Source organism: Photinus pyralis, unplaced genomic scaffold, assembly GCF_008802855.1.
Source record: "Photinus pyralis isolate 1611_PpyrPB1 unplaced genomic scaffold, Ppyr1.3 Ppyr1.4_LG5, whole genome shotgun sequence".
Taxonomy (NCBI): domain Eukaryota; kingdom Metazoa; phylum Arthropoda; class Insecta; order Coleoptera; family Lampyridae; genus Photinus; species Photinus pyralis.
The window spans coordinates 40,424,767-40,448,649 of record NW_022170596.1 but is presented as its reverse complement, the minus strand read 5'-3'; the positions used below and the strand labels follow the sequence as shown (position 1 = coordinate 40,448,649).

General features: G+C 37.0%; 3 protein-coding genes and 1 pseudogene across 5 annotated transcripts; 2 read left to right on the top strand and 2 right to left on the bottom strand.

Annotated features, from left to right (window-relative positions):
- The first annotated feature begins 357 nt into the window (after positions 1-357).
- Positions 358-7,566, top strand: LOC116170433 (cystinosin homolog). The gene is made up of 7 exons (XM_031486823.1): positions 358-498; positions 6,052-6,142; positions 6,196-6,372; positions 6,424-6,564; positions 6,611-6,710; positions 6,762-7,173; positions 7,222-7,566. The coding sequence occupies exons 1-7, from the start codon at positions 453-455 to the stop codon at positions 7,347-7,349; spliced, it is 1,095 nt and encodes a 364-aa protein (XP_031342683.1). The 5' UTR covers positions 358-452; the 3' UTR covers positions 7,350-7,566.
- Positions 7,567-10,129: 2,563 nt separating this feature from the next.
- LOC116170432 (short-chain dehydrogenase/reductase family 16C member 6-like) lies at positions 10,130-11,990 on the top strand. 3 transcript variants are annotated; one of them, XR_004145233.1, is made up of 6 exons: positions 10,130-10,342; positions 10,393-10,547; positions 10,600-10,777; positions 10,827-11,200; positions 11,245-11,377; positions 11,427-11,681. XR_004145233.1 is itself a non-coding variant. In XM_031486822.1 (5 exons), exons 1-5 carry the CDS (start codon positions 10,232-10,234, stop codon positions 11,252-11,254), a joined length of 828 nt encoding a protein of 275 aa, XP_031342682.1. In that variant the 5' UTR covers positions 10,130-10,231; the 3' UTR covers positions 11,255-11,681. The 3 variants fall into 3 exon arrangements, 2 of the variants coding, with proteins under 2 accessions (XP_031342682.1, XP_031342681.1); XM_031486822.1 differs by having other exon boundaries at positions 11,245-11,681; XM_031486821.1 differs by lacking the exons at positions 11,245-11,377; positions 11,427-11,681 and adding an exon at positions 11,703-11,990 and having other exon boundaries at positions 10,134-10,342.
- A 954-nt stretch (positions 11,991-12,944) lies between these two features.
- On the bottom strand, positions 12,945-15,313 carry LOC116170431 (17-beta-hydroxysteroid dehydrogenase 13-like). Its single transcript, XM_031486819.1, has 6 exons — positions 15,064-15,313; positions 13,980-14,139; positions 13,779-13,933; positions 13,555-13,732; positions 13,137-13,507; positions 12,945-13,088 (listed from the first exon to the last, which is right to left on the bottom strand). The coding sequence occupies exons 1-6, from the start codon at positions 15,087-15,089 to the stop codon at positions 13,022-13,024; spliced, it is 957 nt and encodes a 318-aa protein (XP_031342679.1). The 5' UTR covers positions 15,090-15,313; the 3' UTR covers positions 12,945-13,021.
- Positions 15,314-22,005: 6,692 nt separating this feature from the next.
- On the bottom strand, positions 22,006-22,988 carry LOC116170743 (annotated as a pseudogene).
- Between the last annotated feature and the right edge of the window lie 895 nt (positions 22,989-23,883).

Here is a 23,883-nt window from a genome sequence, read left to right as displayed (position 1 = left end):
TCACAAAAAATTATAATTACACAGGAAGGGAAAGACTGATTGTAAACTACGAGAGGCAATTTCAAAACATAGACAACTGTCGGCCCCAATTATCACTTGAAGATCAAATCCATTCCAATTTCTTTTAAATTCAAACCAATCGTTTTGGAATTTGGAGCTTGTATACAATGGCCCATGAGAAGGTCTATAGTGCACCCAATCTCTACAGAGAGACAACGACTGGACAAAGAGCATTCACTGAAAGTGAATCGGTGCGATTTCCGGTAGTGTGTTAATTATTTTTATGACACTAACAAAGTAAAGTTCACTTCAATGATAACGAAAGATAAAGCAATTTGAGTAAATACTTAAAAGCGTCAGTTATGAATTACACTTTGGTGTGATAGGTGCCTTTTTTCCTACTGGGCTACTTAAATTGATATGTGAACGTGTAATGGTTTGTTTTACAAACAATGGGCTTTGCGCAATTGTTGATGTTTTCGATTATAATTTGCATTAGTAAGTATTTTTAGTTAACTGACCCGTGCTTTTTCGCAATTCAAGTAGGTAGGTACTATCGAATAATGACGATAAACACTTGATGGAAATGGCCTGTTAACGTCATTCTGTAGCAACCGTACAGCTGTTTTTTTGGGAGGTGCGTAATTTTCCTACATTTTTTTGTCCGAATTCAAGATGAAAAAAATTGTAGGTTATGAAAAATAACTTTATATCGTATTTCCATTTAAAAAATACTATCAGATAAGGGTTACCTACCAGTGATAGTTAAACGCGGTGATAGTGTGACAATTGCAAAGTCGGTGGGTAGATACTTTAAAACACATTATTTAGATCATTTGGAGGCAATACACAATTGCATAGTTCTAAAACGAACGTTGGACACAAAATTTAAATAAAAAAACGGTAGATGTGTAGGAAGAGTTTATTTACGCATGCTTGTGGATGATAAAATTGAATATTAACTTGTTGGGACCAGTTGCACGAAAATATATCTCACCTCAATAAAGATAAAGGATTGAGCACTAACTAACCGACTTAGAGTACTCAAGATTTTAATCAATTTGGTCCCTCCAATAGTAAAACTACGATTAGAGTTGATTGGCCGATTAAAGCATTAGGCACATCCAAGTTTCTAAATCGCTTACTCCAAACTAACGACAAGCCTACAACGCTGTTTTTACAGCACACTCCGCTATGAGGTATTTTTTGGGAGAGGTTTCGGTTTTTAGATGTCGTAAATCGTTGAACTGTGCGAGAAATGCAAAAACCTGAAAGATTCGTTCTGGTTCATAGGGCCACATCAATGCACCAAGGTAGCTCAACATTTTGCAAGTCCTTATTGGCAGTTTTCCGCCCTTCGGAATTCGAAATCTATTTTATTCTATTATATTTACAGGGGGGAGTCCGACTAGGCAGTGCCTACCCCTTTTTCTTTGCAACTAGGTTTAGAACCCGTGCCACTCAATAAAGGATAGGACTTTGTTTAGCCTAAGTTGCGTCACTGTCTCCGGTTCCAGATTGTTGTTACCAAGGAGCTGATTTTGATCTGATCAAGGCAGACTCCATGCTCGGTAGTTTCATCCGCCTCGCCACAGAGCATGTGCGTGGGCTCCCCTACAAGCCCAATTTTGTGCAGGTGATAGTTGACCATCCAGTGCCCCGTGAGGACCCCGATGACCTTCCTAATCTGGCATCTATTCAGTTTTAGAAACTTAAAAGACAAAGATTTCCCCAGAGACTCCGATAAGAAGGAGGAGACACTTCCTAGGGTAGGCCCGGGCCCAACGAAAACCCCCCTATTGCCTTCGCATGCCAACTCGTCCGCTCTTTCGTTGCCTTCTGTTCCACAGTTCCCAGATAAATCTTACTCTAATCTATCCAGAATTCGCCTGCAATCAAACCCCGTAGCCGATCGGAACCTGTCGGCTCAGCTGGTGTAGTCGGGTGATAAAGTCCAAAAATTAAACTTTTTTATTTCATTTCTTGACTTCTTGTCATCATAAAAAACTAGGACCAATCTTAAAATGCAAGTTAATTAAGCGCGCTGCACTTCAGACTAGACACAATCTAATCAGACGAAGTTTGCTGCAATGCATTTGACTAGCTACCGGTATATGTGCTCACTCAAATGTCCGGACTGAAATTTCCAAATTCGGTAGCCCAGTAATTCCCAATGTTATTTCGAGTCAATTGTAAATCAATCCAATTTTAATGTTCATTTTCGCTTAACATTGGGAGACTAAAATATTAATTCTTCCATGCTTCCGCATGCCGAGGGATATCGCGGATGCCACAAAAATAATTTACATATATCTACGGAAACAATTACAAACTTTACAATTCGATACGGCATCTCGATCCCCTTATGGTGGCTAAAACGGCGCTACAAATTAAAACAATAATGGCGTTTACCTTCTATTTCCAACTCCTAGAAGACACATAGGTCCGGAACTATAATTTCTCCTAAGGCAAAGCCCGTTTGAGTTCGTTGAAGTACCGGGTGTTCATTAAAGCTGGTAACTTCTATAAATGTACGGTGCGTTCATTAAAACTCATCTAATTCCTTATTATTAACGACGAGCTCCTAGCCTAGAGTTCATGATTTTGGACATTCTGGGGAACGTCTGATCCCCACAGCTAGAAAGTATGAGTATAACGCACCCGGTATCACTGTACAAAAGTAAAGGCATGTCGATCATCTACTACAGATACTGAGATACACATATCCGAATAAGCAGACGAACGGGTGGACGAAATGACATTCATTGACTGCTATTGGTATCATTTACCGCAGATTGTACTCAAAAGAAGCGAAGGTACAGTACATACGTTTTAATCATTTTAGTACGTAAATTATGGGAATCGGCAACGGAACGGAATTAGTGACCACACAAACAATTAGTCAAATCAACGTTGATTATAGTAGAATTGTTGGTTTACCTTACAATAAATTTATTCTTAATGACGTTTTAAACAAAAAATGCCCTGATGCATTGTTTTGTTTACATTTCTTTTGTTATCGGCTGGTTATCGTATAACATTAAAAGGCCGTTAACTTCAAATTTTTACTATATTTAATTATCCTGTCTCTGATTTATGCAACAAGTCTTTATAATAAAAATGCATCTGATTGAATTATCATTTATGGAGATTTAAGTGTAAAGAGCAAAAGTTATACATACGATCATAGAGTAAAACAAGTCTAACATTGTGCACAACTCTTGTGCAGATAGAGTGGATTTTTATAAACAGCAATAGCTTTTGTTGTGACATCACCAATGAATATATGCATTGCAGACGTCTCAATCGCCCTTTGTGAGTACCCTCTTCCGACAGTCCGTTCTTGAGGTATAAGGGAATATACCCGATCACGATAAGAAATCGAGGAGGAGGGCTATGGTTGGTAGAAATTAACTCCTTTCGTTGAGACCTTTCATTAGAGTACCATGAAGGATAAAACTAGTTCCACTCCCCCCCCCCCCATGAGAGATAAAATTCAATGTTTAACCCCCCCCCCCCCCCCCGGCCCCGTCGCTCACTGATCTCGAAAAAGAGTCGCACGGGAATAGTTATAGTTTGACCAAACCAATTTATTTCGATGAGACCTTTCATTAGAATACCATGAAGGGTAGATAGAACATGTGCGTTAACACCCCCCCCCCCTTCCTACAGTTTAACTTAGCACCACTAAAGACATGCGTATGCAAACTGAGACCAATTGGTTGTCGTATGTAATTGAGTTATGCGCGTTTTACTTTCAAAAACAAAATCTCAGGAAATAATTCGTGGGGGGGGGGCCTTTTAAAGAGCGAAATTTGATGACCGTCTGGCACACCTTAGGCTACTTACTGCAAAAAATTCCAGGACTCTAGGACCATTCCCCTAGCTATAAGTAGTGCGAAACGACAGAAGCGGGTCCGGACGGACGGACGGACAAAACGCAACAATAGCACATTTTTTTTAATTCTTCAAAAATGCGCTAAAAATAGTCTATGATACCACATATATACGTAAAGAGTATATCTGTGATGCTACTATTTAAGACCGAATAACGTCAAACATGACATCCTGTGGGATCCACATTTCGTTCCCCAAAGTTCACAGTTTGTCTTGCAGCCTTCCCTGCACGTCCCTGCTCGATAGACCTTTGAGTAATATAGTCCAGTCATTCTATGCCAAAAAACGGCAAATAGGAAAAATAATTCGTGTAGTTCCAATTTTTTCGGAAATGTGTGGTTGAAGGCCCCCTCATGATTGTGTAATAAAGTCCGGAGCGATTTCGGTGCCGCCGGAGGGAGGGGAGGTAGTTTAAGGTACAGTTTGCGGTTTTTCGGTTATATCTCGACAATGGTGGGTCGTAAAAAAATTCTTATCGAAATCGAAAGCGCATATAATTTTCTACAACTTTGTTGCTATATATTTTTCTCCAAAAAAACGCATCGTTGGAACTACACGAATTATTTTTTCTATATTTCCTGTAGTCCCTCTACTCTAAAACCTTACCATATTACGCAAGTCACCATTTATCAACCTACTTTGAGGATTATCGGTTAAATTAATTAATTGCTATCAATATCTTCTCCAAAATGATTACTAAAGCTAAAGTCAGATTAATCCCATACCGTCAATGACTTTGGTACTGACTGACTTTTCGCATGGTCCAATGATATGGAGATCATATGGTAATAGGTCTGGACTATAAAATGAATAGTCGAACTTTATACTCCAGATTGCCACTGATTTAATAGTTCTTTCTACCGCATGTTGACATACTGGTGCCATATTAATTTCACCTGCAACGAGGGATGTGGCCGATAATGGTGTGGAGAGCTTTAGCTAATGTTGTCTCTCTTCTTGTATATGGTTCTTTGAAATGTTGTCGCAAAGGAATAACCCCCCTTTTCTTGGTTTCCTGTTCACTGGAACTTAAAGCAGTGATAAGTAGCAAAGGAGGCGCGTCTATGTCTCAAGGACTGACAACAACTCGTTTATGTAGCCGCAAATTGAGAAAGAATTTCACACTGCTGCACTTCTCATATTAGATTAACAATGGGTTTCATCCGTCACAGACACATTTCTTCAAACGAAGCACAATACGCAAACACAAAACACAGAAACAAAACCGACGCATGTACCCTTCCAGGTGATTTATATAGTATTTCAATTTTAGAAGATTGAAAAGTCCTCCGATGTGGACGACTTCCGATGGACACGGTCAATTCCGTACCACTCTAAACCCTGGGAAACCATGGAGACGATACTCCGCAGTCTCACTAATTCTATTATCCTCCGAACTGGGGGTATCTTGTTCTTTCCGGCGATCACAAGAAAATGGATGCATAAATAACGATTTTGACATCTTTTGGGCAAAAATAATTTTCTCGCCAAAAATCCACATATATAAAGTCTTGGTCATCGCGTACTCGAGTTTGATCTTTTTCCCAAGAAAATTGATGAATAAATATTTTGATATCTTTTGGCTGCCAAAACTGCATATGGATCACTCCTTGGGCATCATGCAATAGAGTTTAGTCTTTAGCCAACAGAGCGTTCGGGCGTTTCTAAACAAAGGTATCGTACGGGACAGACAGACAGACAGCAATACAAAATAAACGATCTAGAGGAGCAGTTAGGCATCCTTTATTACCCATTGTACGAGTTCAATGGTACAACCTTGCTTGAACCGAATTTTGAATTGAAATGCCTGTGTGTTTTACATAAAAATGAACTTTGGATTTTCGCTTCTTGTCCAAGGAACAAAAAATAGAATATCATGCAAAACAATTTCATATAAATAACACCTTTGATAATGTTTGGACGTTAACATAATAACATTTTATTCGAATTTCGCAAAGTTGATGCATAATTTTCTGAACCTTGAGAATTGAGTTTCCACAAATACAAGCAACTGGTATCCCCCTTAAAAGTAAAGGCGAGTAATAATAAGTTATGATAAGTACCTACCTCCACTAAATATTAATTAACGTCAAGTTAAACAAACAGTAATTGTTAGCCACAAATAATTCTGACGTGTAATGTATAAATTTCCAGATCTTCCACATATAAAAAATGAAGTTACGATTTCGGTGGACGATTTGAATATTCCCTTGTACGCCGAGGACAAATTTGTGATTGAAGTTAGGTGGGTAGGTATCGCCTCGCAGTTTCTGCAACTTTACTTACTGCCATTTTCAGGAATGTGAACGTGTCAAATGCACGATTAAACTTTGTGGTCGACAATGCAGATATAGTTGAAATTATCCCATCGTCAATCGGTGTGGGTTTGGTAAAAGTAAGGAATTACGTCCTTAGAGCCGTTGGAAAGTTAGGCGGACGTGCCGAGGTTGTTGCCAAATTGTCGAATGGCACGGGGTACGTAAGTCGATTGTGGAATAGAACGTCATGTATAACTTTATCTTCCAGTTTAGACACTGTGTCTATGACGGTAATAGTCTACAAAAAAGAATATCTATGCAAAGTCTCAATGATGGTTGGATGGGTTTATTTCTTCGCGTGGTCAATGTCGTATTACCCTCAAGTGCGTATCAACCATCTCCGACAAAGGTAAGCTCAGTAATCTTCCACGTGTGACTGAGGAAGTTTGTTGCAGTGTCATAGGACCCCACATAGACTATTTCGTGTTCTCATTCCTGGGCATCGCCTTTTACGCACTATTTAACGTGGTCCTGTACCTTGTTAAGGAAGTACAGGTAAGATTAGAAGAAAGGTTTGCCAGTAACAAGCGCTTTTCCACATTTTAGGATGAGTACCTTCGCCGTTTTCCGGGAAGTTTAATTCCTGTGCGATTAAACGACGTACTGTACTCAGTACATGGTACTTTTATGTCGCTAGTAATTGTAGGACAATTTATTAAGTATGAAGGGAAAACGAATCCGCCATTATCCATCACGGCCAAAGTGATCTTGGGACTGCTAACTGCAATGTTCGTAGTGATGTTCTTGTTATCAGCGGAAGCCTGTATTCCATGGTTAGACTTTTTGAATTTTTGCTCTAGCGCCGGAGTAATGACCAGCTTAATTCGTTTTATACCACAAGTACTGGCGAACTTCAAGCACAAGTCTGTGATTGGTGTGAGTATTACCACTGTCATATTTGATATCGTGGGAGGATTCTTCAGTACGCTCCAAATGTGCGTGGATTCCTACAATTACGGTAAGATTGGATTAACTTAAATGATAGGAAATTATTGAAATTTTTTAGATGATTGGATATCTGTCTTCGGAAATTTCACAAAATTTGGACTTGGTCTCAGCACACTACTTTTCGATGGAATTATATTACTCCAATACTATGTTTTGTATCGGGATAAAAATTACGTAATCCATTGATGAATTTATGGTCCTTCTCTAATGGAAAGCTGAAAGAGCAAGGGAGAGATGTTTGGCCATTGAAGTATAGTCCCTCTTAGACCATAAACAGCTAATGGGGTGGGAATTATGATGCGAACAAGCAGATGGAGAACGATTGTCGTAACGGATACCAGAACTAACCTACGATACGGTTAATTTCTTTAAAATGAGCCTAGTAAAGTGATACGTAATTTGCTTCTTGTGTTACTCTTACACCCTACCCTCCGTGACCCTCAATGACTCAAAAAGCTAGTCCACATTTTTTAGGCACGTACTCTTTCTTTTCTCTTATATTATGTTACTTCTCTATTGCTCTATCTTTGTCATCTGTAAAGCATTAAATGTTGAGCACGAGCACACTTTAATCTCATACACTATCTGTGTGTAAATGAGGTTTGAGGCAATCCTGTAAAGCAAATGGTTAAAAGGCCTTCATTCTCAAAAACACATTTCGCTTTGATAGGAAATATTTCAGCTATATTTTGAAAATGAAATAAACGCACTGTATAATGAATGACCGTCAGGTAGGTACTTAAAGAAATTAATTGTATTTTCATAAACACTGTATGAATAAAAAAAATGTTCCAAAACCCACTCGTGGGTATTGCCGCGTAACACAAAGTATTGAAACGATGCATCGTCACAAAATGCCGAATCTGCATATTGAAACACGTCCAGAGAAAGAGAGGAATTAAATAAGTAAAATAAAGCTTCAAAGAAATATTACCATACATAAGAAAGTTGGCAGTCACTGCGCATGCCCACATAATTTTTACTATGTGAGAAATGTTTGCCTTTACTAGAAGCGTCTGTGGTTAAAATTTCAAAGCAATATCTCCATAAATAAGAAAGTTAGCATTGCGCAGTCACTGCGCATGCCCACATAATTTTTTACTATGCGCGAAATGTTTATCTTTACTAGAAGCGTCTGTGGTTAAAATTTCAAAGAAATATCCCCATAAATATGAAAGTTGGCATTGCGCAAAATATGGAGTTAAATGAAACTGATCGATTTGGGCAAATATAGACCATAACAGCTATCAATTAGCGAAAACCCGAAGTCTCTAGGTGGCCCAGGGGCCGAGATCTCGATGGAACGGACGTACGGACGGAAACACGAGCACATAAGCTTTACCTCAACTTCGTTGTGTTACGCTAAAATTACCTCAACTTCGTTGTGTTACGCTAAAAAAACAAAGCGAACTACAATACGCATGGAGTTTCAGGCGCGCGAGTCTATAAATTCTACTGGCGCTCGGTTTCCACAAACACCAACTTAGTGCAATGTTGCATGTAGATGGTTAAATCGTCTTTACATAAGCACACAAAACCTTCAATAAGTTTCTTAATTAAATAAAGACACTACAACGCTAGTTCATTCATTCCATTTTTTTAATGTACCTCTATGTTACGCACAAATATCGAAAACGCTCAATAAGTGAAAATTACGCACACAACGCGTTATGGCCAAAGCTAAATGACCAAACACCAAAATTAATTATTTTTACGTGTTATGGTCGTTAACTTATGAGTTATGACCACAATGCGTTGTGGTGGTTTTAGAAGCGACCACAACGCCTTTTGTTCGTTTGAAGGATGACTATAATACGAGTCTGCTACATTCTGGACAACCCTCGTACATTGATTTATTTATTAACGAGCTCCTAGCGAGTTTATAATTTTGCGGTGTCTGTCCGTCTGTCCGTCCGTTAGCACGTTAACTCATAAACGAATGGACCGATTACGATGAAATTTTGCAGGTGGATTCTTTATCAAATTTGTAGATCGGAGTTCGTGAATTGGGAATGTAGCCCAAAAAATAAGGAAGGCCATTTTGACATCTCCTTGAGTTATGATCCGAATTGCATGACATTTAATATGCGTATAGGTTTAGTCATATAAAACGCAATTCCAAAAATTGGGCTCCATCGATCAACATTCCCAGTACCCTTTTGGCATCACGACCATTTACAAACCGGATAGCAAACTTTCTTATTTATTTAGGTATTTAAATGAATTTGATACATATGCACTTTGAATAAAAACAATTTGAATGCCACTTTCAAAATTTGGTTTTGCGCATGCGCAGTGCCAATTTTCTTATTTATGGAGGCATTTAAATAAAATTCGATACATAGCCACTTGGAATAAAACCAAATTTAACGCCAGTTTCAAAATTGTTTTGCGCATGCGCAGTGCAAATTTCTTATTTATAGGGGGATTTAAATACATAACCACTTGGAATAAAAGCAAATTTAACACCAGTTTCAAAATTTGGTTTTACGCATGCGCAGTGCCAACTTTCTTATTTATGGAGGCATTCAAATGAAATTTGATACATAGCCACTTGGAATAAAAGCAAATGTAGTGCCATTTTCCAAATTTGGTTTTGTGCAGGATGTGCAGTGCCAACTTTCTTATTTATGCAAGCAATTAAATGAAATTTCATACATATACACTTTAAATAAAAGCAAAACTAACACCAGGTTTAAAATTTGGTTTTGCACATGCTATAGCCATACCCAGGAGCTCGTTTTCTATATTTGTTTAGTTTATTCAATGACATATCGAGCAACATAAAATTATAATAATCACCTGCACTTTGTACAGTAATGATGTAGTAGTGATTCAGAATACATGTTTGAGCTTAGAGGTATGGAAAATCATTTAAATTTAAACGCTAGTATAATGTCAACTTGTGACGAAAGCAATCGCGATTATGCGCAACCATAATTATCTCACAACATTTCTTAATCATTTTAGAGGAGTATTAAAAATATATACTTTTATCGATAAGACGAGGTCACCTACTTTGCGAGCCACGCTGGTGAATAAAACCTAGTTTGAATTTAATATCAAATATGATCGCAACGCTTCTCTTCATTTTGAAGGCGCTTCTTGCAATGACAAAAGCGTTGTATAGATACATCATACCAAAATCCAAGAAGTCAGTGAATGGCGAAACTGTTTTGGTGTGTTGTCTTTTCGGTTCACACATTCCTTACATTCTCGTGTTTCTTAGGTAACTGGTGCCGGTGACGGGATTGGCAAAGAGGTAGCTTTGATTTATGCATCTGCAGGAGCTACTGTTGTATGCATTGACATTAATGCAGAAGCAAACGAAGAGACGATCCGAACGATTGCCAACTTGGGATATGCAAAGGCATACGCTTACACGTAATTATATAATAGCTTGACCAAGAATGACGACCTTACATTTAATTTTTAGATGTGATGTAAGTGACTACCAGCAGGTTGTTTTTATCATAAACAAAATCGAGCAGGAGGTAGGAAATGTAACCATCTTAGTTAACAATGCTGGGATACTATTCGGCAACCCCTTCTGCGAATTGAGCGCAACAGAAATTGAAAAAATGATTCAAGTTAATTTGATGTCTCACTTTTGGGTATGTATTAGTATTCGCATAAAATGCATTAACTGTAGTTACTCATCAGACCGTAAAGGCAATATTACCGTCGATGTTGAAAAACAACTACGGCCACATAGTTTCCGTGGCATCCATTTTTACTATCATATCAATGCCTTATTTTGTTCCGTATTCGGCGTCAAAATTTGCAGTTCAAGGATTTATCGACGGACTACAAAACGAACTGGCATTAAATAAGAACAACAAAATTAGGACAACTCTTATACATCCGTGTATTACTAACACTGCTTTACGCAGGGGCGCAAATGCGACATTTTCATCGCTAATTCCAGTGTTTAACCCTAAAGATGTAGCCGCAGGTATAGTAAATGCTCAACGGAGAGATATGGTTGAAGCAGCGATTCCATGGGGTTTACACTTAACACTGCGGAGTTTTTTGAGGTATGTACGCGTATGAAAAAAATGTAAGTAATAAAATACTATAGGTGCCTTTAGTGCGACAGAGATTTGGTGAATTGGAGATTTCTGTTATTGGTCGAGGGTGGTCACGTGATCTAAAGCCGTGAGTTGAAATCCTCATTAGCTACATATCCAAAAGATGGTTTATGTTTATGATTTGTAAGAGTTCAGCAATTTCGTACATTTTACTTTATAGGTTAGGTTACAGATCACATTTCTGACAGTCCCTGATCTAGGAGGGATCTCCATATCTTCCACGCAGTAACTGTCTATTCCAAAAAGTTAAAGAAAACGCCCTACTTTTCAAATTATCCAATACCCGATTACCCAAATCTCTGTCGCACTAAAGGTTTCCTTAACGGTCGATTTTTCTTGTTACCATTAGGTCTATCTGATACATAACCTATCCTACGATAACAACAAAAACTGACCCTAAATTGAATGTTATTACCAATATTTTATCTTCAAATTGACTTTTTTGCAGGTTATGCCCAGCAGAAGTTGTGCAGCTAGCTTATGAGTATTTCCAGGTTAAATTGAATCCGCACAAGTGATCCCTGGTGGTGTAAATACAATTCAAGTGATACATTTGAGTCAGCATGCAGTTTAGGGGAGTTACCGAATTAAATAACAATACTGAGCATTCATTTGTTATTAAAAATCGTTAATGTATAAAATGTAATGTCTGATTGAAATGGATGAGGTGAAAAATGTTATCACTAATTGGAACGACTATTATCAACTAAGTACAATAAATGATTATGTACCAAAATTTCTGTAGTTATGGTGGTGGCAGAATGTCTTTTTACATCTTTATACTACCCGTTTCCTGGTTTTGACTTATTATGGGAATCCAAAATCCTTAATAATTAATTAACGGCGCTGAAATCTTAAACAATTAATTGTCACTCTTCTTCACTGGCAAGAAAGTGTTCGGCTGCTGAAAGAATAATTTAAATATTAACTGATTAAGAACGGCATACAATTCATGAGAACCAATAGAGGTTGCCGCTGACAAATTGCAATGTTAAATATTATCGAACTTTGAGAATGACTCCTGGACTTTAGTGGTTTTTGAAAATATAAATTCTACATATTATATTACTCTAGAGCGACTATATAGTTTTTAGTAGAAAGATAGTAATTACTACAATATTGCTAAAATATGCACGCATTTATATTTTATTAAGCAGTTGTTAAATTTTAAAGTACAGTCGCTTTAAAACTGCTCATCTTTCAATATTAAAAGTTTTGGACATGCTCATAAATGATCACATATTTCTTAAAAAATTTAGTAAAAGGAGAGAAGAGTTTTCTATTATTAAACAAGTTACGTTTATTATGTGTTTCTAGTGGTTGTGTTTCCCAGGTACCTTTGGTTTTATGTGAACTGTATTTTGTAAGAACAAATAAACCAAAAGCTCTACTATGTGGGTATTTCCAGCGCAACTTACTCACATAGGCAGACGGGCAGACTACTTTTAAACTCGATACGATACACTTGTATCATTTCTATTCCCACGGCCTCTGAATAAAAATTTCGTTGCTCATACCTTATTGAAGTCTAATTTACATAATACCCCCCACCCTCCCATTCCCTGTTAGCATTATAGTTCATAATAATCAATAATACCTACAGAGAAATACAAATCTTCTTAGTATTCATAAATTTTATTTTTTAAAAGCTAAAAGTGACGAAAATCTAGTGCAATTGTGCGTTTTGCTTAAAATTAACATTTTGGGTGACAGTTTTTTAAGAAGCGCTACTTTTGTAAGTACTTTTGTTGATTTTTGATCATATTGTTACTCAGCCTCTATACGAATATCTAGAAAATCACATAAGATCTTCGACCCCGCGTAAGGAAGATAGCTGAAAGGAGACAAACAAATCACGCGCATTGACATTTGTAGCACTCACTGAAGAATTGCATCTGTGACAACAAACTCTCTCGGAACAGTTCGTTCTAAAACATCTCGTCTTTGGGCCGTCATTACGCACTTTGCCACCACAGACGGCGACAAAATTGGAAATAGATCAGGAAATCGTACTTTGGGTTTTTTCGCTAATCCCGTGTCTATGATGTATGGAAACACGGTCGTAGTTTTAATTTGAGATTTTCCATAAAAGTCGAGCTCCACCCTTAGGGTACTCATCAATCCGCGAATTCCAAATTTCGAACAGCAGTATGGGGCGAGATTGGGCAGTCCTTGCATTCCACATAGGGAGGAAATGGCCACGATGTGACCGTAGTTATTTTTTACCATTGTAGGTAATACAGCTTTCATTGTCTGTGAAATTCTTTATTGTTATTTAATTGCGATGCTGTAAAAATTACCCATTGGTAACCTAAGACGTTGACATTCATTATTTGTTCGATTTCTTCTTTGGTGTGTTGGAGGAAAGGGCGCGTGGGCATTATTCCGGCGTTGTTGATTAGAATGGTGATATCTCCTACTTCTTTTTGGATTTGGTCAACCACTGTATGTACCTGGGCGTAATCAGTAACGTCGCAACTAGACATCCAAATTATTAATCTATAATCCCTACATTAGTGCATACGTGTAAGCAACCGCTTTAGGATAACCCTTTTTGGCCACAGTGGCAATCGTTTCTTTATTATTTTCTTCGTGTATATCCAAACAAACCACCGTTGCGCCTTCCGATGCGTAAAGTAGGGCCAGTTCCTTTCCAAGTCCATGGCCTGCGCCTGTAATCTTAAAACATCCCTTATTTCTAGAAAAAATAGTAACCGGTACATACCAACACTACTTCTCCTTTAACGGACTTTTCCGGTACGGGAATGAACAAGCGATAAATCGATACAAGTATTGTCCACATTATGCTTACTACCACAACGCATATTTCAACAATCAGCGACAGCTTGCCCATTGCTTTGTTTCCTCTGTCATTCTCCTCGGCCCTAAAAAGTAATGATCTCACTTACATCACAAACCAAATTTTACCTATACCAATTATTAGATCCATATGACTAAGAAACGAAACCAAACTGCGAGAGAATGAGTGTTATACCTTTACATACTCGGCACGTAAATAAGTAAAAATTGGGTGGAAGAGAAGGATTCTTTGCTGAACTTTCGATGAGATACTATCTGAGTTGTGCGTTGCATTTTGAGGTATACGAAAGATTTAAACAACAAGAGAAAGTACCATTATCACGAAATTATTGTCCTGCGTGCATTTTTCATTGCGAGTTACATTTGCGTGGTATTGCATTATTGGATTCGCGTGAAATAAACTTTTAGTAAATGTTAAAACCCTGGTGCACGAGAGCACAACGCCCTAATCCTAATAGAAAACCTATCGGACATATTTTCCATTTTCCAGGAAAGTATCGCTCAACAACACGAACACTACAACTTCGGAGAATCGACTAGTTTTCCTACGAAGTCGCCGTGGGACTGAAACATCTCGTTTTTAAATAGCAGTGGAAAATTTTTATTAAGTTATACGAAAGGTTTTCTTTTTCTATCTACAACCATTCTTTATATACGTTATTTAAACAATGGTACTACCAGAGCCTCTGGTTCTACCTTAAACTCAAGGTAATTTGGGATGAAAATAGATTTCAAATTTAATTTTTAATTGTAGGTATATAAAATATGACCTTTCTTATGAAATAAGGTTTGGGTTTGTTCATCTAGCTAGATAGGGAATATCATCCGCCCTATATATCTAATTTAAAAACGCAGGGCAATGCGATATTAGTATCGGTGTCAGTTTCCTTGCGTAACTATATTGAATATTATAATAACCACACAACACACTGATTAGGCAACGCATATTTAAAACTAAAATAGTTTAGCGATAACAGTCAAGTACTCACAATTCTGTATTTAAAGTTTTATCCATTTTGCACCCTGCGGACTACACCAAACTTGATCTTGCCCCGGCGAAAGGTCAGGCTAACTGGATTGAATAGAAGTCGTAAAAGTAATGAGATATTGAGATATGTTGACATTTCCCCCTTCAAAATTTGTTCTATGACACATCCATTTCTTGACCTTGAATAGATATAACTGATAACCTCTGTCGTAAGTAGGTACCTATCATGTGGATTTGGAGGGGCACGCACAATCCTTTTTGAATCCATTTGTTACACTCGCATTGTTGGTATTTGCTTAATTTTGTGACAAACGAAACTGATCTTTAATTTAAGTGCTCCAATTCTGACGCTCGTTCGTTAATTATAGGAAAAAACTCATGCTGTAATTTATCTTTAAGCATTATTAATAGTATAATTAGTGTAATAACCTTTGGAACATTCAAGAGTAATCTCACGTTTGCTTCGCATTCAATTACATCTGTATTCTCCCACAATTGCTTGATATAATGAACACTTTAAAGGTTTTTGAATTTAGTGCAGGCGCTGGATGGACTTGAGTATGCAAAATCCGACCAGTTCCAGTTCCAGTTCAGAAAAGCTGGTAGATTAATAATTCGGATGTTGCCGGAAACCCTATTGGTTCAATTTTGTTTTACCCCCTCCTCCTCTAGCGCGAATGCATGTTGTATATCTATTTTGATCATTATTTTAGATTATACGAAAGAGTGAAAGACATAGGTAAAATAATAAGTTTTCCGTTGCACGTCATTAATTTTCTGACGTCGTTCTTATGCAGCGTTGACAAACATTTAGTATACGATAGAACTATTTTCAAATCATTGTATCTACTGCTTGCACATTTGACCTACTAAGCATATAGTATCAACAATTTTAGAATCGCTTTTACGTGCCTTAAATTACCTTTAAATTGCCGCCATAAAACCACACGTTTTTTATAGTACCCCACCCAGTACTTACTCATAATTAGTATATCCCTACAATCTTCAAAACTTGAATCAAATAAACATTAACACAAGAAAATTATACAAAAATAAACCCACCAAATAACCTATATAGGTTACAAATCTTAACTCTATATTCAGTTGTCATGAAGTACAAGATATTTACGTGTACAGGAATGTAACGATTATCAATTGCTTACAGGCGATCGACTTTTTAATGTTGGATCTTTATGTAAGGATTAACACTTTGAAGTACATACTGAGAAGTTAAGTACCGACAGCAATTTCGATAAATTCATTAATACTTTTCTACATGGTTTAAAGGCTTCACAATTTACATGTCATACTTGACCATCAAAGCCAGGGGATAGTATTTTGCAGTAATAAGTCACTTTTATGTAATTATTTTATAATATTACAATTAAATAAATACAAATTACTTAATTTGCAAATTAACAAGAATCTTCTGTGTCTTCCCCTAAATTTATTATAATTGGCAGTATATCTTGCATATCTAACATTTTTTCTCTTTCATACCATTTCATTATTTCACCTTCAGTGTGTTTGATTGAATTTTTCCACATATCTGGTGTCACGACATTAATTGCTTCTTGCCACATATTTAAACAATCAGCCTCTGTTCTCCCATCTCTGCCAATATGTTTATTATAATAAGTGCCGCTTAACTCTATAGGGTTAAAAATACAACGGTAGGGTGGAAGGCGCAACACTTTATGACCATATTGTTCCGCTAATTGGTCCACAAAATATTTTTTTTCTGGTTTAATTCTGGAAATTAATGACAGACGGTTCACTTAAATTTGGAAGCAATTGATTTTGAAACCAATGTAAGAAATTCGTCTGGTTCATTTCTCCGTGATAATCACCACTTGAAGGTATGAATCCTTTCTCATTTCCAGCATGCAGAATTATTTGTCTGTAACATATTTTTTGGTATAATTATTGTTACCGCTATTAATAATAAACCAACCGCTTTCCATCAGTTTTGATAGTTTTCACACTTCTTGCATTACTATCTTGCCATGTTGTATAGTGCCATTTTGGAATATCAACGTTTCATCAAGAAAAACAAATTGGTACAAATCTTTTTCCTTGAAATCTTTGTATTGGCGCAGAAAACGAATTCTTTTACTTGCCACATGGGGTAGTTCCATTAGACCTCGCCTGGGCTCGTATTTTTTCCATTTAAATCCAATTTCTTTTAGCACTGTTCGCAATGATGCCAATGAACCATGAAAAATGACTTTTTCACGAAGCTGTTCATGCACAGATGCCAATGTAACATGCACTTCTGCAACTCTGATTACACAAAATGTGATCAACTTACTGTTTTCGTACATTTCATAAATTGTGTTTCTAATACCATCGACGTTCAAATTAGATACATCTGTCACAGGTTTAAGGCGAGGACGATTCTTTAAAGGCGACGTCAACACTTCATTCTTCTTCACTGCCGCTGATATGGTACTGACCGTGGAGATACTGATACTTAAAGCTTGTGCCACTCTCTACGATAATTATACTTAGTAGAATAGGTACCTAACGTAAAAATTATGCTTTTGTTACCTCTCTTACTGCCTGCAAAGGTAACAAGGGGCCTCCATGGTCACGCTCTTGTTCAAAATACAGAATTAAAGATGCTACCATTTTTTTAGCAGTGCTACCCAAATTCTTCGTCATCGTAATAAATAACGCTTCACAGTACGACAAAAAGTTGTTCTGAAAAGAACAGTTTGGTTTGTGGAATTGAGAAGCTTGATAAAAAGCACGAAACTACGATAAACTAGACGATTCGAAGCACACGCAAGGTGACAGAATGGGTGACAGATAGCAACATAACCTTAAATGCATAGTACAGAGTCGCGCCAACGTCGCATTTCTGTACCAACCGTATAATTTCAAATAAACTGTTTTTAACTTATAACAACACATCCCATTTAAATATTTAGGTTGGTATGTGAAATTATTCCAGTAATGACATGCAACGGAAAACTTGTTGTTTTACCTTTATACAAGTTAGATTTTTGAAATTACAAGTCATCGGTTCTGCAATGCGATTTAATTAAAAAAATCAAATACAAATGTGTGTATGCGACTATGCGAAAGAAATCAATAATTGACAAAACGTTGTAGGTTTAATGCTCCAAAAATGTAAGTTATTGATGGTATGGCGCTTGTTCATCAAATTCAATGACATAAATTAAAAAAATTTACTGCAAAATTTTTCCGAAGAATCAAGAATTTCTTTTTGCAGCCAAATGTTAAAAGAGTCGACATTGTACCTATGTTTGATATGGATATAATAAAATATCGATAAAATTTTTGGAACCAACTTTACGGAGTAAAAACGAATGCTTTATAAAAATATCGTCATTGCCAGCCGCAGCCATCATACGCCAAATTCTAAATGTTATCTCTTGAGTAAATAGTATAGCGCAACGAGAGTAGACAAACACTTTCTTCTCACGTTTTACATATAACTTTTTCTGAAAATACAATCAAAATTGAAAAATTATCGTATGCAATAACGAAGTTTGACACACAGCAATCTATATAGATAGGGGTATGTTTAAATTTTAAATGTCATGATTAAGATTAACGCAGTAATTGGTTTTTACTTTCCTCACTAGAGAGGAAAATCACATTTTCTTCATCCTTTTTGGAGACGAAAGTAGTTGTTTCGAAAGGAGTTTCAGAAAAATTAATTACATGTTCGATTTTTGTGTACTTTTGCTTTACATATTATTTCATAAGTGGTTTCTCTTTCTGATGTCTTGTGGCTGTGCTCCATTGAATAGCTATATCTATGCGGATTGATATTTGCACATAATCAGTACAAGATACGTAGATTTATGATTCAGCATTTTCCTATACGTATTTTGTTAGGGATTTATCTTCCCTCAAGTCCCTCAACCTCAACGCTTCTGAATTTTCCCTCAAGTTCTCATCGTTTTGTCTCTTTGATTACCTTTTACGTTGTATCTCCCTAGATATTACCTTTACGCAGCACGAGAATAACATCGCCTTTTACCTGGATTCATCATCTTATTAGGATTGCTATTGGCGAACATCTCGCTACAGATGAATTTCTAGATTACCTACCTGGCAGATTCCACCACCATTTCAGTGAAACGAAACGTATGATTCTACCAACATTATCCTGGTGACCTACTTACATGGAATTTGTTTACATGCACTTCGAGATCTGTTCCTGTTGCAACAAATACCTAGTGTTATTTAAATTTTTGAAATCAGAAAAAAATGCTCTATCAAATGACACAAAAAGTAAAAGTGACTTGAAAAGTTGGTGATGATTAACCGGAGACGAAACGTCAGACATAAAATTTAAAACTAGCATCGTATAGAGGGAAAAATAAAGTGGCCGTAATAATGTGTCATTGATTTTGGAATATCTTTTTAAATAATTTCGGAAAAAAAACGATTTTGCAAAATTTCGCTTTTTTCAGAACAGTAGTTGGAATTTTTACAGTTTCAAAACGCCATTTTGCTAAGCATCAAAATACGCAACTTTGCCGAATTTAAACTACCTACACACCTCTGACAGTTTGCGAGATCCCCATGGTGGCGCTCGAATTTTGCTAAGCATCAAAATACGCAACTTTGCCGAATTTAAACTACCTACCTAGCTCTGACAGTTTCCGAGATCCCCATGGTGGCCCTCGAATTTGTATCATTTACGATTTACGAGTAGACCGCGGTCGAGTCAAAATTTTGCCTTTGTTAGTTAACGTAAATTTAATTAGTGATGCTTATTGAATATTAATTACGGTTTTAGTATCCGATTTACCTCAGTGTCAGTCGTTAGAATTGCAATTGCTTTCGCAATATTATTGTGCCGTGCCATTCACTACCCCTCTTTGTTTGTTTGTGTTCTTATCTCTTACAGAATAGTCAGAACGCATCCTTCTGCTTTGATTATAATTCTTTCTCTGACTACGTGTTGATCGATCATCTTTTTGCTAAAAATGGATTTAAATTTAAATATTGACGTTTCAGATCTGTACATTACAGTGTCCTATTTGTAATATTTTGAAGATCATTTATTAAATCACCCTCCAGTGTGACCACAATTCTTGTTTATGTTCAATCCTTATCAAGTATTTTATTTGTTTAGCTTATGACGACCAAAACAAAGATGTCTTAGTCTGCCTTGTTTTGCCTTTTTGGTATTTACTAAAGACTTACTGGTGCCTATCCGGTTTACTTTTACAACTTTCCTCTTTTTCTTCGTTTTTGCTAGTGTACAAGAACTATACTTTGCCTGAGCTTACCGTGTGCTTATCTCCGAACTCGGCACAGCATTTCCTGCTTCGACGGTGCTTCAAGAAACAACCAGCTCTCTAAACGTCAAAAACCAATAACCCAAGTAATTAGTTAGATACCCCATTTCCCAATTTCAGTGGAACCTTGCATTCAGCCAAAACCAGACAGTCTAAAGAAACAAAATAGTCCGAGTAAACTTATTACTCTTCCTTTCCTCTCGCCTTGTTCATTTGTTTTTGGATCTTCTCATAACACTTTACCTTGGGCAATTTTCACTTTCAATTCATCGCCTTTTGTCAAAACATACGGACATTGTTTCTTACATACTAATTTTATTTACATATGATTTATGTATTTATTGTCATGTCATATTGAGCACACCCTACAAATATGTAATCCACGCTTAATTGAATGGAGATTCCGTCTCAAATTTGATCTTAAGACAATGTCTCATTCAAAATCGTTCGACAGTTTTGACAATTTGTTTTAGCCGTCTAATGATGAGGTACTGTCGAAACATGTAGCACACTCTCTTCAAATAACAAACGGGTCTTTTCTACAAATTCAGTTTAATCCATCCAACCCTTTTTGAAGTATTTATCATCATGGATCTAACGAACGGCCATATTTGATGGATAAACTGAACACCTCAGTCAATTTTCTACTTTATACTATTATTTTTCTGTATAAAAACCTAAAATGCCCGAATTAAAAAGAAAAGAAGCATTGTAACATTTGGATACGTCTCTACCTGAACGTCATCTGAAAACCAAGTCCTTGGTGCTACGATTTAGAAAGCTGATCGTTAGACAAATTGAAATTGTATTAGAAAGTTTAAATTAACAAAAGTAGTTTACTTCTCTCTACTTGGAAACTTTTGAGTGTTCAATCTGATTTGGAAGTTTAACCGCACCAATTTTATCAGTTTCATTAAGATTTAGTCGTAACTTAACGGTACTAATATTAATCATTGGAAAGGTCGAGTCAACTTTGCGGATGTAAAATTTTAGGACAAAATGAAATTTTCGTTAAATTAATTTAAACAAAACTTTTAAAAGTTTAATGGATGTACGCGATCGATACTTTCGAGAAGGGTTTCCCACTAATTTTACGGGCAGTAGAACGAAATCACCGCAGCCCTTCTTTACAGTAGGTATCTACTTATGTGAAATTTAACACTTTACATGATGGCGAACCTTGGATATGCATAAATATGCACCGTGTCCCAAGATTAAAAAGAGAGGAAAGTGATTACTTATTTGGAAATTGGAATAATGAAAAATGTATGATCCACAATTTTTATAAAGGATTCCTGTGGATAGCTGAACACGCTGTTCAGAAGTTGAGGGATACCAGGCGGAGTAAAACAAAATGTTTTTCCTCGTTTTGTCAGAATTGGTGGTTTTGAGACCAACAAAATAAATGGTGAACAATGACAAATTTTTTCTAGTAACAATATTTTCATACTTTTGTTTTTTAGTCCACCGGGTGACACCCTATACGCCCTTCGACTGAGACTGCTGCTCTTCGAGGATGATGTGCTGTGAAAAAATACAAGGAAGGAGCATACGAGGTCATTTAAGATTCAATAGAATGCTTTTAACGCGATGAAAATAAGTCATTGTCATAAGTCAGAATGAATAAAATATTGGAAAATATCGCATTTATTAGTTCTTTAAACGGTTGTGTACAAGTTTTGATCGATCAAGGTTCTGAGAGAAGCAACATGGGCATATACGCCCGGATATTCTGGATAAGCGCACCCGTAGCCCCACGAGACGATTCCAACCTGCTTCTCGCCAACTACGAGCGGTCCACCGGAATCTCCCTGGCAAGAGTTCTTTCCTGGACTGCCAAAGCAGATCATGGTATCGGTAATGCCACCGCCGTAGCTGCTATTGCACTCTTTCCTGTCCACTTCTTTAACGTCAACGGCTTGTAGTTGCCGAGGAGAGGATCCACCAGATGAAAGGGTTCCCCATCCTGTGCAGACGGCTTCACGACCCCCTTCTGCTGCGCTGGCTTCAACCATTGTGATAGGTTTGCCAATATCCGAATCCTTGATTGATTCAGCAAGAGTTAATACACTGACGTCATTACTAATTGTAGATGGATTGTAGGCTGGATTCTATGCAATACTAGCCACCTTGATCACGACACCTTCAGAACCTCGGTAGGTGCTGGAGTGACGAAATGATAATGAGCTGGCAGATGAGCTGTAAAATATTCGTTAATCTCGAGCATTCAGTAAAACAGGTCTCTCATACCCGCTGGTACAGTGGGCCGCAGTAAGCACTTTGTTTGGTCCAATAATGGAACCCCCACAAATATGACTGCCGTAATATTGCAAAGAAACTTGGTATGGATATTCCTCAATCTTGACGGGTTTTCCGCCAACAATTTTACCATCCAGCCTCGGAGGTGCGTACAGCCTAGCACCTGGTATTAATTGCAATTTTAAACATACAACTTGTAAAAATAGGATAACTTACCTGAGGCGAAAGTGACTACGGTTAAAAGAAATAGTAATCGGAACATGGTCGTATATGTTCTGATTCAAAATAAATTGCACGAACTATATATATAGTCAATACCTAGTACTCATCATGACCAACGAACCTGATAAGTACCCTTTAAACGACCTGTGTTTCAAATGGGTAATGACATTTTACGGTAAAAACAAACCTCTCCAATTGATTGCAGATTGAACCACTCGGTACATTCAAAAAGTTTAAGTGCATCCTCATTCATTGTAATCACCTATAGTTGTAGTCATATTGTTAAATATTCAAAATATGACCTCGTTTGACAAGCTACTCACTAATTTAAAATAGAAAAATACTCCAGTGAAGGTTTCAGCCAATATTTTCTCGTATCATATGAGCGCCTTGGTTTCTTTTAAGTTTCCAGGTCATTATACTGCGGTCCCCTTATAAAAGGTCATTTTTATGACTCAGGATAGTACTTACTTTAAAATATAATCTTAAGAAGGTAATTATGTTTAGGAGATATGAACACAGAACAGTGCAAGTTCATCAAATAGCGTAGGCGGTACAAATTTTTTCGCTGCATTTTGTGACAAAAGCATGAAACTCGGTACACGTGTTCATTAGGTCCAAATAAAACTTTTGACCCGCAGCACCCAGCGAAATTTTCGTGTGGGTTCACCTCTTATCGTGATCGGGTATATTCCCTTATACCTCAAGAACGGATTATCGGAAAAGGCTACTCCCAAAGGGTCTGCAAGAAATATATCCATTGGTTATGTCAAAACAAAAGCTATTTCGGTTAAACAAAAATGCGCTTTATCTGCACAATAGTTGTGCACAATTTACACTTGTTTATTCAATGTGCATGTGCATAGAATTTACTCTATGGCATGGGTTTGAATCTTTCTTTCATAGTCTAAGGCAGTGTTTCTCAACGGGGGCCACGACGTATTTTTTGGAGGCCACGAACAAAGAAGAATATTGGTGGGCCACCGAAACTTTTCAGTGGGCCACGAAAATTTGCTTCTACAATATCTGACTGAAATATTAAAATTAAGTAAATT